The sequence below is a fragment of the Barbus barbus genome (genome assembly GCF_936440315.1).
Source record: "Barbus barbus genome assembly, chromosome: 49".
Taxonomy (NCBI): Eukaryota; Metazoa; Chordata; class Actinopteri; order Cypriniformes; family Cyprinidae; genus Barbus; species Barbus barbus.
In genome coordinates, this window is record NC_136727.1 from 6,872,974 (window position 1) to 6,889,030 (window position 16,057).

Sequence of the window (16,057 nt, forward strand, 5' to 3'; positions counted from 1 at the left end):
AGACATTTTCAATTACCCATAGAAGGTAAATGATACAATGCAGTTGAATTTGTTGCAAATGTTTGGCTTTTTGATAGTTTCTTCTGTCCAGCAAAGTATTTTTATTATTATTATTCTAGTTACACTGCAACTTATGGATATGAAGATTGGGAATAAAAAAAAAAAAAAATATATATATATATATATATATATATATCTTTTTCACAATATTGAGATAGTTTTTTGGGCTTTATTAACTGATTATATTGGGCTTTATTAAACTTTATGAAACTATAATTACCTACAAGTTAATCTTTTTAACCATTTACACAGTCTTTAAATTGTGATCTAAAAGGATTTCTTATTCTTTGGTTCCCTCTATTGGACAGCATTAGTATATTAGGGCCGTCATCTTTGAATCTGATTAAAATAAATGGCTGATATTTTAAAAAAAATACTGTTAGTGCCCTGAGCATCTTGACATGTTTACTCAGAATGTCTTGTCCATGTATATGAAGTTCTGAGAAATGATGGATTCAAACACTGAAACTGCTCTCCCTTTACAATTTAAAACTCACATTTTTATCCTTCACTCTGTAGGTCTGTGATACCATACTCCTACACACCATGGAACGGTTCTCCTTCACAAACCACCTTATTAGTGCCACCTTGATGCAAGCAGACAGGTTTGAACAGTACACAGTGGCGTTTCCTGAAGAGGCACTGAGCAGGACTTTTAAGGCCTATCCAGTGCTCAGTGGGAGTAAGCTGAAGACAGAGCTTAGTCTCATCTACTGCAAGGAGGAGTTCAGAACCTGTCGTGGTGCTGTGGACCTACTCCAGCTGTTTATGGAGAACAATCTTTTCAGAGACTGTCACTCTCCTAAAGATCCTCATCACCACACCCATGACCACAGCAGAAGCTGAGAGGTGCTTTTTTCATATAATAATAATTTTCATTATTTTATCTAGCAGTAATGATACATAATCACCTAATAAATGGCTATTTACAGTCCTGCATTACTAACGGTTTAATTTTAATTTTTCAGTTTGTTTGCACCCCCCCCCCCCCCCCCCCATTTATTTTGTGCACCAGCCGCCACTGATGTCTAGCCTAAAATGCTAGCCTTTTATTTCCATATTTTCGTGACAAAATATATATACTGTATATAGAGTATTTATATATATTTATATATAGGCGCGTTGACACAACTTCGGTGCCGAGCAGAACTACTAAGCTGAAATCACAGCTGTCAGGATACTCAAACTCAATTAACACCTTTACAATGTGTCAACCAATCAGCAATGATAGTTGACTTTGTGGAAATGATAATGTAAATATCAAATCAGTAAGGTTTTGCACTCTGATGCAGAAGGTATGCACATATGTAGGCATAACCAATCAATCAGTGATTGGCAAGCGCTCACAGTGAGGTACATGCAGTTATGTTGCATCTTGAGGCATCTATGTAATCAAAGAAGTGTTTATCCATGGTGGTGGATGTCATTAAAACGCCTTCTGTCTGCATCTCTCGCTCAAGATGCACACACGCTGCCTATATAAGAAATATACAGTCACTCAATCCAATCACTCACTCTCTCTCTCTCTGCATTCTCCTCATTCTCTTTCAAGTGTTCTCAAAGCTGCCTTGAATCCCTAATGATGGAAAGAAAATGAAAAATCTGGATGATAGGGAAATGAATGTATGTTAATCATTGCTCATTTCAAATGAGAACATCCAGAACTCATGAAGATATAATTTCCAAATGGTATTTATGTATTGATAGATAGACAAACATACATAGAAAGACAGACAGACAGACAGACAGACAGACAGATAGCTAGATAGATAGATAGATAGATAGACAGACAGACAGACAGACAGACAGACAGATTGTTTTTTTGTTTTTTTTTCAAAAACTGATGCAATGAGTGTTTCATAAACTTGCTCACATTTTACTTAAATTTCATCTTTTCACAACTTTATTTTGCTAGATTTTATTCTATAATTTCTAACAGTTTGGCTCCTGAAATGTATTTATCTTCTATTTGACTTTGTCAGGAAACATTCATTGTAGGGCCTTGTTCATTAAACACAAATTTGTGTAAATTGTTAGATAGCTAGAAAAGCATAATAATGTAACGTAATGTCATATATTTGTGATGTTATGTTCCAGAAGCAGCAGACTGAATACCGCCACAAAGCTCCTTTTTGGCAGCAAGCCGAGTTCCCAAATTATACCCTGGTGTCCAATCCAGTGACCTCATGGGACATTACCTACTGTGAGATGCTAAAAGACTGGTCATAGTCAGACCACACAGCTGGGTAAACAGACACACACAGAGAGAGAGCGCCTCATTTGCTCAACTCAGCCAAAGCAATCACCCCAAGGCACTCATCTTTCACTCCAGAAATACTGTGGACACTTATTTTTATCATGTTTTATTTATTTATTTTATGCTTTATTGCATTGTCAAATAAATCCAGTGACTTTATCATATTGAGTCCACCCTCCACCTCACACACTTCTCATTTCCACAGCTTAGATCAGGGAACTTGCGTTGGCACGACACAACACTGCCACTTATCGGGAGCATTCAGTACGGCAGTCTGTGATTGGTGAATACTTAAAAGTCCTTCAAACAAACTTGTATTGACTGTTTGGATTTGTGTATTGCGTATAAATATGTAGGTGATTTTCAGGCTGTTTAATGTAAACATGCTTGAGATGAAGAAGGTATTCTTTATCAGATTGTGTGCATATTATATTTATCATCTTTCAGGGTCTTGCTGCGTGACCATTGATCTGTTAATTAACACACGGATGTGAAGGCCTCTGTATTGACGGTTTCTGTTCGGTAATGAGAATACCTGCGGGACATCTAAATCAATGGAAGTCACAAGGGATAATGCCAAGCAGTTGTTTACAGGCATCCTCGAGTTGTGGATGTCCGCTTTTTTCTGGAGGAGAAGATAACGGCAAACATATAACTGATGATTTTCTTGGTTTATATAGGACCCAGTTCCTCTTCACAAATGCTTTGAAATAAAATGTTAAATAAATATTGCAATTAACTATTAATTCTAATTTGTCCAAAAACATTGAACCATGAAGTATACTATAACTAACACAATATGATTTGTGGATAAAGATGCACATGATGTTGCATTAATGATAGGATATTGTATTAAACATCTTTATTTCAAAACTACATGGATGGATGGATGGATGGATAGATAGTGTTAATGATGGGATATTATAGAATTTTATTGAACATCTTTATTTTAAAACTAATGCAAAGTTTCAAAAAAATCACACGTTACTTAATTTTGTCTGTTCACAATTTTATTTTGCTAGTTTTCATTCCATAATTCTAACAGTTTGGCTTCTGAAACTTGTTCATCTTTTGTGTTGTTCAACTTTATAAGGAAACATTAATTGTAGGGCCTTGTTACACAAATTTTTGTAAATTGTTCATAATACATTCTTAAGTAAATTGTCGCATTCAGTTTAATAATTTGCATGCAAGTAGATTTATGTATGATTTACACAGAAAATGCTTTGTTTCATGAATTAAGCCTGATGTTTTGACATTGACTGTTAGCTTAAGTTACAGTTGGAAAACACATTTTCAATTAAGTTGAGTTTTCATGCTTCTAATAACATATGGGATTGATCTGAAATTCCAAATCATTTATGGATATTAGATATTTTCAACAGAACCATTTGCTTTGGTGGGTCTTTTTAAAGCACTGTATGATTTGTCTCAGGCCCCGGAACAATCCGACGTAAGTCAATAGCAGCCTAATAGTCTGAAGCTAATCAGAAAAAACATTTCACAATCAGCCTGGAATTGAAATGGCAAGAGCGCAACACCTGGTCCGCATTTCACTCGATGAGATTTATGATGGGGATGTCTTGGAGAAAAAAAAAAAAAATGCCTAGGCAAAATAATAGAAACATGCTTTGTAATAAATTATGAACTAGTTTGGAGTCGAGCAAAATAAGCCAAACAAACTGTTGTAGAAGCTGCATGTACATTCTATCCAAACAAAACAACAATCCTAAAATGATATGATAAAGAACAAAGCAAACTTTAAGAGGAATGTGTTGTAACTCATTAAACTACGACAACTGAACTCGTTTTATTAAATTGGACTCATTCGTCTTCGTGGTGTTCGAAAAACTCATGGCAACAGATGGTAACCATGGTGATGAAGGTCATGAACTCCTGAAAATCACACTCCGAGTCACCATCGGTATCCAAGCTTTCCATCAAACTGTCCATTGTTGCTTGATCTTTCACATGCTGAGTGAGATAAAAAAGAAAAAGCTTAGGAAATAGGAAAATAGCTCATTCGCAATTTACTATTTAATATACATTTATTATTTATTCGTAAATGTTTGACACAAAAACTCAATTCTGACATAATGCCTTGACTGTAAATCAACAATTCTTTAAGTTTCAAGACAAAGTGTAAAATAAAATTTGAAGTTGAATTACTCCAGTAATTAAAATAAATAAAAATGGATAATTCACTTAAACATATTTAAACATATTTTATACATTTTTGACACAAAAACTCAGTTCTGACATGAAAATGTGATTGTAAAACAAACATTCTTTCAATTTCAAAAAGTGTAGAGTAAAAAAAAAAGTTTGAAATTTAATTACTTGTGTAAGACTTGGGAATGAAAAAGCTTAAATATGAAAATAGATAATTCGCTTAGCAACTTTTTGACACAAAAACTCAATTCTGGCATAAAGCCTTGATTGCAAATCAAACATCCTTTAAATTTCAAGACAAAGTGTAGAGTAATAAAAAAAAAAGTTGAATTAATTCGTAAAGAGTTGGAAAAGAAAAGGCTTAAATATGAAAACAGCTAATTCGCTCACCATTAAAAATATTTTAAATAACATTTTTGACCCAAAAACTCAATTCTGACACAAAGCCTTGATTGAAAATCGAGCATTATTTCAATTTCAAGCCAAAATGTAGTGTAAAAAAAGTTGAATTAAAGTTTGAAGATGAATTACCTCGGTAAGAGTCGGAAATTCATTTGTGAGCAGCTCCTTGAGTTCGGTCTTTTTTAATTTGTACTTGTCGCCTTCTTTGGACGAGTATTTGTGGAAGACCTCAATGATGGTTCCCAGGCAGTTCTCTAAGTCTGACATCTTAATGTAGCGTTCAAAGTTTTCTGGAATAATTACAATAAGCACTAAAAATGTGGAAATGTTTGAAAGCAATTTCAAGCTGTTTAACTTTTCCCTCAAATGACTGTAAAAGTTTAAGTGTTGAAGCAATTTTATGGACCATTAACTTTCTTTCTGTCTTTTGCAAACACATTTCTAGTCATTAGGTAGTTAGTTTTGCAATTTCATCTGCAGTTTGTAATGCTTGGAGCAAAATAAGCGGTAAAACATTGCAATGATAAAAACTTACTAGACTTACCAGCAGAGAGTTTGTCAGAATGGGGCGATTCAGAGCCGAGTGAGATGGGAGTCCATTTATAGGTCTGAAATGGAGGGGCCTGTATCTTGGAGATTCTGACCTGTCAATCACCAGAACTGACCAATGAGCTTCTGACCTTGTTTTCACCGAGTGAGATACAAAGAGATGAATATGAACACACTCACTCACATAGAATAACATTTGTGTGGCCAAATTTGATAAATAAGCTTTAAAAAATCTATTATACAAAATAATGCCTTTGCCAACTTTCAAAGCTTTGTTTACATGTCAAATTTGTAGCCATTTCTTTTTTTCTATCTGGTAAAATTTTTGTTGTCACTGGGTTTCAGAAACTTGATACCTAGTATATTTATTGTTTGTACAGGCCTTTTTTTCTTTTTCTTTGAAATTGCATTGTCCTGTCCAAGGAATCAAAGACAGTCTCCTGTTTCTATACATTGGTCATCTCATCCTCTCCTTGTGTAAGCCATAAGGATATATGTTCACCATTTTTTTAAATTTTCTGTTTTCCTTTTGATCTTTCTTGGGAGTTCTGTTGCCCATAAGCGCACACAAGTGTTTTGTTGTCAGGCATCTCGGAGGATGACAATAGTGTGTTTGAGAGGAAGTGAGTGGTGTGGCATGTTAATCAGCCGATCCTTTTCTGTTATAGAATTGGCCAGACGTGTGTCCTAAACACCACTGGACTATTAAACAGCTTTGACACCGAGACAAACACACACAAACAATTGTTTTTGTGAATTGTGGGGACATCCCATAGGCATAATGATTTTTATACTGTACAAACTGTATGTGCTATTGCCCTACACCAACCCTACACCTAAACCTATCCCTTACAGGAAACTTTGTGCATTTTTACTTTCTCAAAAATCTTCACTCTGTATAAAGTGTTTTGAAAAGTGGGGACATGGGGTAATGTCCTCATAAGTCACCTTCTCCTTGTAATACCTGTCATACCTGTGTCATTATACACATTTATGTCCTCATTTGTCACAAAAACGTGTGTACACACAGCGTTACAGTGCACACACACACACACACACACACACAAAGCATTGACACAATCTGTAGTTCACGTTTTCAAGAAACTTTAAGCTAATAATAGTTTTCAAAAGTATTATTTTCCTAATTTTTGTTTGTTGTTACAGATGTTTGTTACCATATGCATGATATTGTCTGAATAATAATAATTTGCCATTTAAATGTTTTATTCTTATTCTTATTTAACAACAACTGTAACTGCATTTTAAATGTATTAATGTTGTTGTTATTATTATTATTAAGTTAATATATTATTATATATTGTATAACATTTTCATTGGCTGTTTGAAATAAAAATAAAAATAATTTTAAAATATAGCTGCGAGCAGCGATGACGGGCCCAAGCCGTCAGCATACGCCACCCCGGTGGCATCGATAAAACGGTGCCCAGCGAGCACAAGCATCACAGTAACCCTCTGGCAGTTTGGTTTTAAGGGATACGGCAATTAAAGGGTTAATCCAAACCATCAACTCTGTGAAACACACACACACAGAACAACATATAAAACTTTAAATTCTATGAAAATATATTTTTCATTGGTAGTTGATGTTAGTTAATGCATTTACTAATGCTAACAAATGAGAAATGATTATAGTTACCAAAGGTTTTAATGATTTATAAGCATTTTTTAATGATTTATTTTTCCATTAACTAAAATGAATAATTTTTTCTAACACAAATGAATAAAGTAAAAAATATATTGTTAATATTTAATGTTATTTGTGAATTAACCAATGTTAAAAAACAACATTATTTAACTGTTGTTAATTTACATCATTAATAAATATATACCATTTAATGTTGAAATCAATGTTTTAATGTTTAAAATCAATTCCAAAATGTGTTAATATATTAAATTTTAAAGTTTTATCTTTTGAACATGACTATTTTTCTAATATTAAAAATATTATGTTCATTGTTAGCTCATTGTAAGTTCATACTATCAATGAAGAATTAATATGCTTTAAAAAATATATTTTTCATTGTTAGTTCATGTTAATTAATGCATTCCCTACTGTTAACAAATGAGACTCAATTATAAAGTGTTATCAAAACCTTTAATGCTTTAAGCATTTTTTAAGGATTTTATTGAGAAGTTTAAACAGACTCTCTCTCTCTCTCTCTCTCTCTCTCTCTCTCTCTCTCTCTCTCCCCCTCCACACTCACTGAACTCACACAGTCAGTCACTCACCCAGTCACCTACCGCACACATTAGAAGCACAGTGACAGGATATCTCTGATAAGTTTTAAAATTTTCTTCTCGCCATAGTGTACTGTAAATTCATGGAATTAATCACATATCCTCAGACTGTCTTGTTCTGTGTTTGGTGTGAATTTGTGGTTTCTGCTTGGAGGTGTATGAATTTGTTTACAGCCCGTTTTGAAAAAAAAAAACACATAAAAAAAAAAAAGCCGACTTCCTGTTGGTCGTAGCTAATGTCTGTAAATTAGAAAGTTGTCCGGCTTAATGTGAACAATTTATGTACCAAGTTTGGTGTCTGTAGCTATCATTATATATATATAATCATTAATAATTATATTCCATTTAATGTTGATCAATATTAATTCCAAAATGTGTTAATATATTATTAAATTTTAAAGTTTCTCTTTTGAACATGACTATTTTTCTAACATTAAAAATATTTTGTTCATTGTTAGTTCATTGTAAGTTCATACTATCAATGAAGAATTAACATGCTGTAAAAAATTATATTTTTCATTGTTAGTTCATGTTAATTAATGCATTCCCTACTGTTAACAATTGAGACTTAATTATAAAGTGTTATGAAAACCTTTAATGCTTTATAAGCATTTTTTAAAGATTTAAAAAAAACAGACCCTCTCTCTCTTTCTCTCTCTCACCCAGCTCCTCAATCCACACAGTCACTCACACCCCACCCCACCCCCACCCCTCACTCAGCTGCAGGCTGACAGGGAACTCTCACTCATAGAAGCATTGTAACAACTGTCTGATAGTTTTTAAATTTTCTCCTAAGCATAGTGTATTGTAAATTCATGAAATTAATCACATATCCTCAGACTGTATTGTTCTGTGTATGTAATTTTTTATGAAGTGTTTGGAAGCAGCTCTTAAAAGATAAAAAAAAAAAAAAAATCTCTTTTTTACTGTAACTTTAATAAATTGCCATTAAATCATCGTTCAAGATATCCTAAATCCGTCCGCAATTTAGCATCTTCAGTATTTTGGCATCATGAGAAAAAATGTTTGGTGTGATTTACGTGTTTCTGCTTTGAGGAGTATGAATTTGTTTACAGCCCGTTTTAAAAAAAAACCCACATTAAAATAAATATAGCCGACGTCCTGTTGGTCGTAGCTAATGACTGTAAATTAGAAAGTTGTCCGGATTAATAAGAACAATTTATGTACCGAGTTTGGTGTCTGTAGCTAAAACTAACCCCCCCATTTTTGACAAAAGGTGGCGCTATAGAGTGCCTCTTCCACGCCCGTTTATGAGGTTTTTCCAGTGTCTAACTATCATTAAAATGGATATGTGTGTTGAGTTTCATGACATTCTAAACATGTTATCTGCCTCAAAATCACCAGAAACGAATTTTCAACTTTGACACGTTGCCATGGCAACATAATTTTAGATATCAATATTCCCTTCACAGTTTTACATCGGCCGTGTTTTGACATTATTCTGGTGAAGTTTGAAGCAAATCGAGTAAAAATAAGATGCTGAATTCAAATAATTTTGAAAACGACACACTTCCTGCAGCCAGTTGGTGGCGCTATAACTTTCAGTCATAATAGTCACATCTATCCGATCGGCATCATACAACGAACAAACCACTGGAGTTTGATCAACATCATACAATGTATGTGGACGTTATTAGGCATTTCCTGGGTCTCATTTTTCGCCATAACTTCATCGCCTCGCCACGGGCAAACCGTTCGACATATCAAAAATATCTTCGCAATTTAGCGTCCCCAATGTCTTGAGATCATGTTCACCGAGTTTGGTGGCAATCGTATGGAAATCCTCAGAGGAGTATATCAAATTCCAGAGCATGCGCTTTTTAAACAGCCCTGAATAGCCGACTTCCTGTTGGGCGGAGCCTATGACATGCTGCGCGGAAGTTGTTCGGCTCAATGAGTTCTATATGTGTACCGAGTTTCATATGAATACGTGCAAGTATGTGTGAGCTATACATCAAGCTTTCTGACAATTTTCCAGGGGGCGCCGTAGAGCCCCTGTGCCACGCCCGGGTCCCAGCCTCAGCGGCGTCCTAATGGCCGCAGGTTCCAACGTGCGTGCCAATTTTCGAGAGTTTTCGGGCACGTTAAGGCCCCCAAAAGTGCCCGGATGATTGAAATAAAAAATAAAAAAAAAAAAATAAAAAATAAAAAAAAAAAAAATAATAATCCTTAGAAGAACAATAGGGCCCTGCGCCTTACTGGCTTGGGCCCTAATAATACATTTAAATGGCAAATTATTATTATTATAAAATAATATTATTATTTTAAGTTGTATATATTATATATTCATTAACTGTTTGAATAATAACAATTGCTTTTATATATAATAGTGTTAAGTAATACTATTATTCACTGTTATTGAATGAGTGATAATAATAATTGTTAAGTTATTAATTGTAAATTAATAAGTGTATATTTTACCACAGCATCACGTTTTAATGCAAATGTTCATGTTTAAAAATATAATATATAATATAGATTTTTCAAATTGGTCTTATTTATAATATTAAATATATTTTTAAATTATATTTATTTTTTTATATACTTAGACGTTTTAATAAAGGTATACTTAATACTTATTAAATATTATAATGTATAACTGCAGCAATAATTACTATTGTTCTAAGCCTATATAAACAGAACAGAAATCTGAAGTCATGAAGTCATTCTCCATATAAAAATGAAGAGGTGCAGGGGAATGCAGTCATGGGGCAGTACGATCCTTCACTCTCCCATCCTACTCCTCCCTGGCATTTATCCAGCAGGCCGGACGGTTGGCGATTGTCGGACGGGCTTTTTTCCGCCATAATAAATGTGTCTTTGTGGCCTCATATACGCAGCACAAGCACACTGTTGTTGACAGCAAACACTGCATCTTGTGTGGGCCTCGCTGTCCTGACGGCCTTTCTCAGGGGTCAGCTGGATATAACACCCCGTGAACAAATCAATAATCCATCTCTCTCCCTCTCCATACTCATGTGTTGATTTGTTCATCACATTGCGATTTGGGAGCGGCGTTCGTTCGCAATGGACTGACTCGGATCACTGTTCAATCATGGGTGCTGTTGTTTTGCCGAATCAGTGATCTTGATCAGATCCAGTGGGTATGCGTTTATTGTTTTTTGGGCACCGAATGTCCCCAAAGAATTTAAATGTAATTTTAATTTAATTTAATTTAATATTTTTTTTTAAATAAAAATAAATTCAAAATGTAAAAAAATATTAATAAATGAAATAGCCTAAATGAAATCAAATAAATAATAAATACAATAATAATTTAATAAAATGAGACCCTTTAACAATTAAACTTAATATTAAATTAAATGAAAATAAATTATAAACAAAATAATTTACTAGAATAATTAAGAAAAAAAAATCTAAAACAAGAAATAAAATATATTTAATTAATTTAAGCCCCTTTAGTTGTTAAACTTAATATTAAGTTTACTAATTCATAAATAAATAAATAAAAAACTCCAGTTAACAGATTATATCAAAATACATAAAAAACAAAACAAGTTAATAAAATATTTAATAAATACAATAATTAATAAAAATAGTATGATGCTCTTTAACAGTTAAACATAAGTAAATACATACATACATACATAAATAAATGTCCCAACCATAAAGTCAAATGTGTGTGTGTTTGTTTTAGTCTGTCTGTGAATAATCTCCTCTGTACAAAACGGCTGAATAAATGAGCTTTTGTTTGCCACTGGATTGAGGAACCTGCTCTCTCACTGCTGTTGTGTCAGCCATATGATTGGCTGCCCAGTGCACTCTGGGATACTGGTGGTGACCTGACAGAGGACTCATTCTGAGCTCCAGCCACACTGAGGATCACATGCTCTCATTGACTACTGTTTTCTTACTACGGATCTATCACGTTCACAATTTCACTAAACTGAGTATTTGTATATTTAGAAGCTGTATAAAGAAAAAAAAAAACACAAGGGTGAAAAAGTCACTGCTGATACTTCATTTGCAAAATTACTATTTTAGTTAAACTTAATTTAGTTAGTCTTTAAATATTAAGAAATGCGAATTTCTTTTTTTTTCAAGAGCTGTTTTTTTTAGTGAACATGATTATCTAAAAGTAAGAAGTCTTTGGACAAATAGGATTTCATAGTGCATGGGGCTACTTACATGACTTTCAAAAATATACTGAAAATATTAAAAGTTTTTGTTCATATTTTAGTGCACATTTATAGTATTTAGCTTTGTGTTTGTTTGAGGACCCCTGTTTTTTTTCAATAAATGATATTTTTCTTTTTATTATTAGTGGTGGTAGTATTAGTAGTAGCAGTAGTAGGGCTAATGTTGTCTTTGTAACAGTTTTATTTAGAGGTAATCTTATTTTATCTATCTATCTATCTATCTATCTATCTATCTATCTATCTATCTATCTATCTATCTATCTATCTATCTATCTATCTAACATGTTTTGATGTCCTTAAATGTCCCCTTGTGAACTGAAATCTCAAAAAAAGTCCACAAAATTAATAAAAACAACCTGATTTTCAAAGGTCATGTTTTGACCTATTAAATATTGCTTGATGTGCATTTTGAACCATTTCTACATTTCTCCGAAAGACCATCTCAGGGCCTGTGTATTTAGTGAACCAATATCAGTCAACGCAAATTACACTGTATATTTGTGCAAAATAGATTCAGAAATCGTTATTATTGCCACCTCAGCTGGTAATAATGTTGTTTCTGCTGAGTTTAGGCAGTGAAACAGTCAGGAACAAGGATTCACAAAGACCATTACGACCGAATATTTCACGGCTTGACCTTCTGAACGTTAAGGAACGAAATGTGTGAGTGTTTGCGGGTGGTTGATGGGAGAGAAAATTTAGTATGTTTGGCCACATTCACTCGCGTCCGTTTATAGTGTGCGAGGCGCTGAAAGAAAGTCTTTGGAGTATTTTTCAGGTGAACTTTTCTCTCCACACAAATCACCCTCAGCGAGACTCACTGGCCTTCCTGTCGCTTTGGCTGGTGTGTTGTCATGGCGACGAGCCGTTACCGAGCTGCAGTGGCAGTTCATCTCTCGCAGAGCCAGAAAGGTTCTCCAGTCGTCGCTAGGAAACGCGCCACGGACGAGGGCAGCTCTCCAGGTGCTAAAGTGTCCCGCTTCACTTCAGCTTTGATAAAAATCATGCGATTGAATCTGAAAATATAATTTGCTAGTCGAGGGGTAGTTCAAAACGTTTCTTTCATAACCACATGGGGGCATCGCTATTATGCGGTTATATATTCTACACAAAACGCATCCAGTCTCTTTGAAAACAATTCAGAGCTGGTTAAAAGTCTTATAATGCTTTGTTGGCTTATTCACGGACTGTTTAGATGTATTTGCGTTACTGTAATAGTTGTTTACGCCAAGTATTTTTTCCCTCATCTGCAATGTTTATGCTTAACCGCTCGGGGGCAGGCTTGTATTTTTATACAGTTTTGATCTGTTCTGCAGGGTTATTAAAAAGGAGGCCTCCCTCTGTCTGAACACGTAGGTTTCTAATCTGTCAAGTGATTCCTACCTGCAGCGTTTCCACGGATAGCCGTCCCGTCAACAGAAGCTATAAGCTACTTATCCCGGTAAAACAAGCTGCTGTGTGGCAGACATATGTCTATTATTATGGTTTAGAAGTCACGTGACTCCCCAGCTCCACCTCTGTGTGAAGTAATGGGTGGAGTTATGTTTAGTGATAGGGTTAGGGTGTGGTTAGGTGGCTCTGCAGCTAGCACCCTCTCTAGTAAGGGGCAACGGTGTCGGATAATATCAGATAATATAAAATATTTTCAGTAATATTTTCCTTAGTGGATACAGTGGATAAGTAATATAAATACCATATAAACGTAATATATAATATTTTTATATTATATTATATATTTGGTATAATGTTATATAGTTGTTATTATTATTATTCTTATATAAAAAAGTTGTATTAAAAGGATTCATTAATAATCAATATTTTACAGTATTAATAAATTACTGTAATATTTTCAGCAATACTTTTTAGTGGATATTTTAAATATCTAATATTTTGAATATTACAGTATTTGGTATCGACTTGATAGTATACGTTTTATATTGTACTGTTTATTATATTTCACATGATCATATTTTAATATTTATACATCATGTATGTCAATAACAATGCGATCATCTCAACAGTGTAACACATTTTTCCTATGTTTAAACCAGCAATTAAAACTTATTATGATGAAACTAGTAACAGCTTTTTTTAGCTGCAAAATTGCAATAGCAAGTAACCAGAAAAAGTACTAGTAAGTTTTTAAAAAATACAGTAGCAACAGTAACTTAACTACATTTTTAGAAGCATGACAGTAGCTACACATACACACACAAAGTATATTAAATGCTATAAAAAAAGAACATATATATTTTTTATTAGATTATTGTTATTGTTATTATAAACATCTAAAACAATATAAAAATGTAACATGTTAACATTAATAAATAATATAACATTTATTATATGAAGAGTAAAATATGAAATATATGAGCATTTTAAATGTATTATTTTTATTTATAAATCATATATGTCAGTAAAAACGTGATAATCTCGGCTGTGTAGCAAGTTTTTACCACGTTTAAGTGAATCAGCATGTTTTCTTCAGAAATTAACACAGAATATGAAAAGTGTTTGTTTTATTAAACATTTACTTTTATAACTCCATATTAATTTTTCAAAGATACAGTAGCAAGCAACTACTATAACTTAACCACATTTTTTTGAAAGTTTAACAGTAGCTCACTTTTTTGCTACTTGTACAAGCTACGTGTAGCTATTAGCGATTGCTAGCTCACTATTGCAGGAGCAGATTTACGGTAAATATTTTCGACAAAATATAGGCATTTTTAGCTTAATTGCTTAGCTTAAATGTAGTTTGCTATGTTTCATTTGTAGCTTTTGTAGTTAACAGCTTTTTTTGCTTGATTAACTTTTATCTTGATGAGCTAAAGTAGCTTCCCCAACTCTAGTTGATGTTAGCTAGTTAGCAGTAATTGGTTAAATGTCATTTAGCTGACCATGCTGGTGTTTATAACACAGGCTATATTTCACAAACAGGCGCGGTGGCATGCTGTTATAAAAATGAAGAAGTGAGAAATAGGAAATCACTTGCTAGGTTCACCGTAATGTTCCGTACGGGGCACGGGGGTCGATTGGCAGCACAATGGCCGGATCGATATCTGGCCCTGTTGTGCCGCTAAGTGAAGAGAGGTTTAATCTATAGCATAGACTTGGTTTGGCTAGGAATCAGGGCTCATATATTTGTCAAAGGCCTTTATTTGAGTCCGTCATCTGCTGCGGTAATTAGAAACGGAAGTAAGACTTAGCGCTCAACTTCACTGAGATCAAAAGGTTAAGCTCAACATACATAGACGTGCGCACATGGTCAGATAGAATTAATGCTGCGCTCATGTAACAATTTCGCAAAACTACAAAATTGAAAAGTTTTACCAAAGACTTCATTACCCCTGCTGACATTTTTGCTGACACCAACTAGAATGATGATCAAGCTGTGTAATATTTGGACATTTACCCTCCTAGACATAGCCTCATTATCGTCCTGTAGTAAACAAGCTTTGCAAACTGGTAAAAACAACACAGGCACGGTAATTAAATTAGATTAAGTGGATTATGCGGCCCTTGTGATGAATTGGCTTCCTGTTGCAGTTTGGCACCCGAAAACTGTTTGGCTTTTCCTCACCTTACCATGTTAACCCACACGAAGATGCACACACTCAAACACAAACACACACACACACACACACTTTTGAGAGAACATGTTTTATAACCTTCTCAGGTTGATGATCAAATTTTTTTAAAAGTAAGCATGTCTTTATTACTATTTGTTATAAAAGTATAACATAATATAAAACTATAATATTAATGTTATATACTTGCAATATTATATATAACATACATAAAATTATAATTGGTAATACTATTGTTATTTTAAAAAGCAATTAATATAAAGTTATATTATTGCTAATAAAATAACAAAATAATAAGATAAAATAATAATTATTACAATTATAATAATACAATAATAATTGTTTTATTAATCATTTTGATATTAATATAAAATATATAATAATAATAACCACTGTTAACAAAATAAAATAATATAAAATATATTATTATTTTGATTAATCATTTTAAAATAAAATAAATAATACAATAGTAATATAATAAGAATTAAATGTACCAAATAATATTAGTAATATAAAATAATAATAAATTATTATTATTATATTGCTTATAAAATAACAAAATAATAATGCAATATTATGTATTATAA

General features: G+C 33.2%; 1 protein-coding gene across 3 annotated transcripts; it reads right to left on the reverse strand.

The window, feature by feature from the left end:
- Window positions 1-2,438: 2,438 nt before the first annotated feature.
- On the reverse strand, window positions 2,439-13,408 carry LOC306867175 (protein S100-B-like). 3 transcript variants are annotated; one of them, XM_079412748.1, is made up of 4 exons: window positions 13,264-13,403; window positions 5,436-5,535; window positions 5,021-5,181; window positions 2,439-4,291 (listed from the first exon to the last, which is right to left on the reverse strand). In XM_079412748.1, the coding sequence occupies exons 3-4, from the start codon at window positions 5,156-5,158 to the stop codon at window positions 4,142-4,144; spliced, it is 288 nt and encodes a 95-aa protein (XP_079268874.1). In that variant the 5' UTR covers window positions 5,159-5,181; window positions 5,436-5,535; window positions 13,264-13,403; the 3' UTR covers window positions 2,439-4,141. The 3 variants fall into 3 exon arrangements, with proteins under 3 accessions (XP_079268874.1, XP_079268873.1, XP_079268875.1); XM_079412747.1 differs by having other exon boundaries at window positions 5,436-5,571; window positions 13,264-13,396; XM_079412749.1 differs by having other exon boundaries at window positions 3,314-4,291; window positions 5,427-5,535; window positions 13,264-13,408.
- Window positions 13,409-16,057: the final 2,649 nt, after the last annotated feature.

Bases quoted from the DNA above. Each gene is read 5' to 3' on its own strand.
- LOC306867175 (XM_079412748.1), bottom strand. From the start codon at position 5,158: ATGTCAGACTTAGAGAACTGCCTGGGAACCATCATTGAGGTCTTCCAC. The intron at 4,292-5,020 runs GTAATTCATCTT...TATCTCACTCAG, and splicing joins AATTTCCGACTCTTACCGAG to CATGTGAAAGATCAAGCAAC.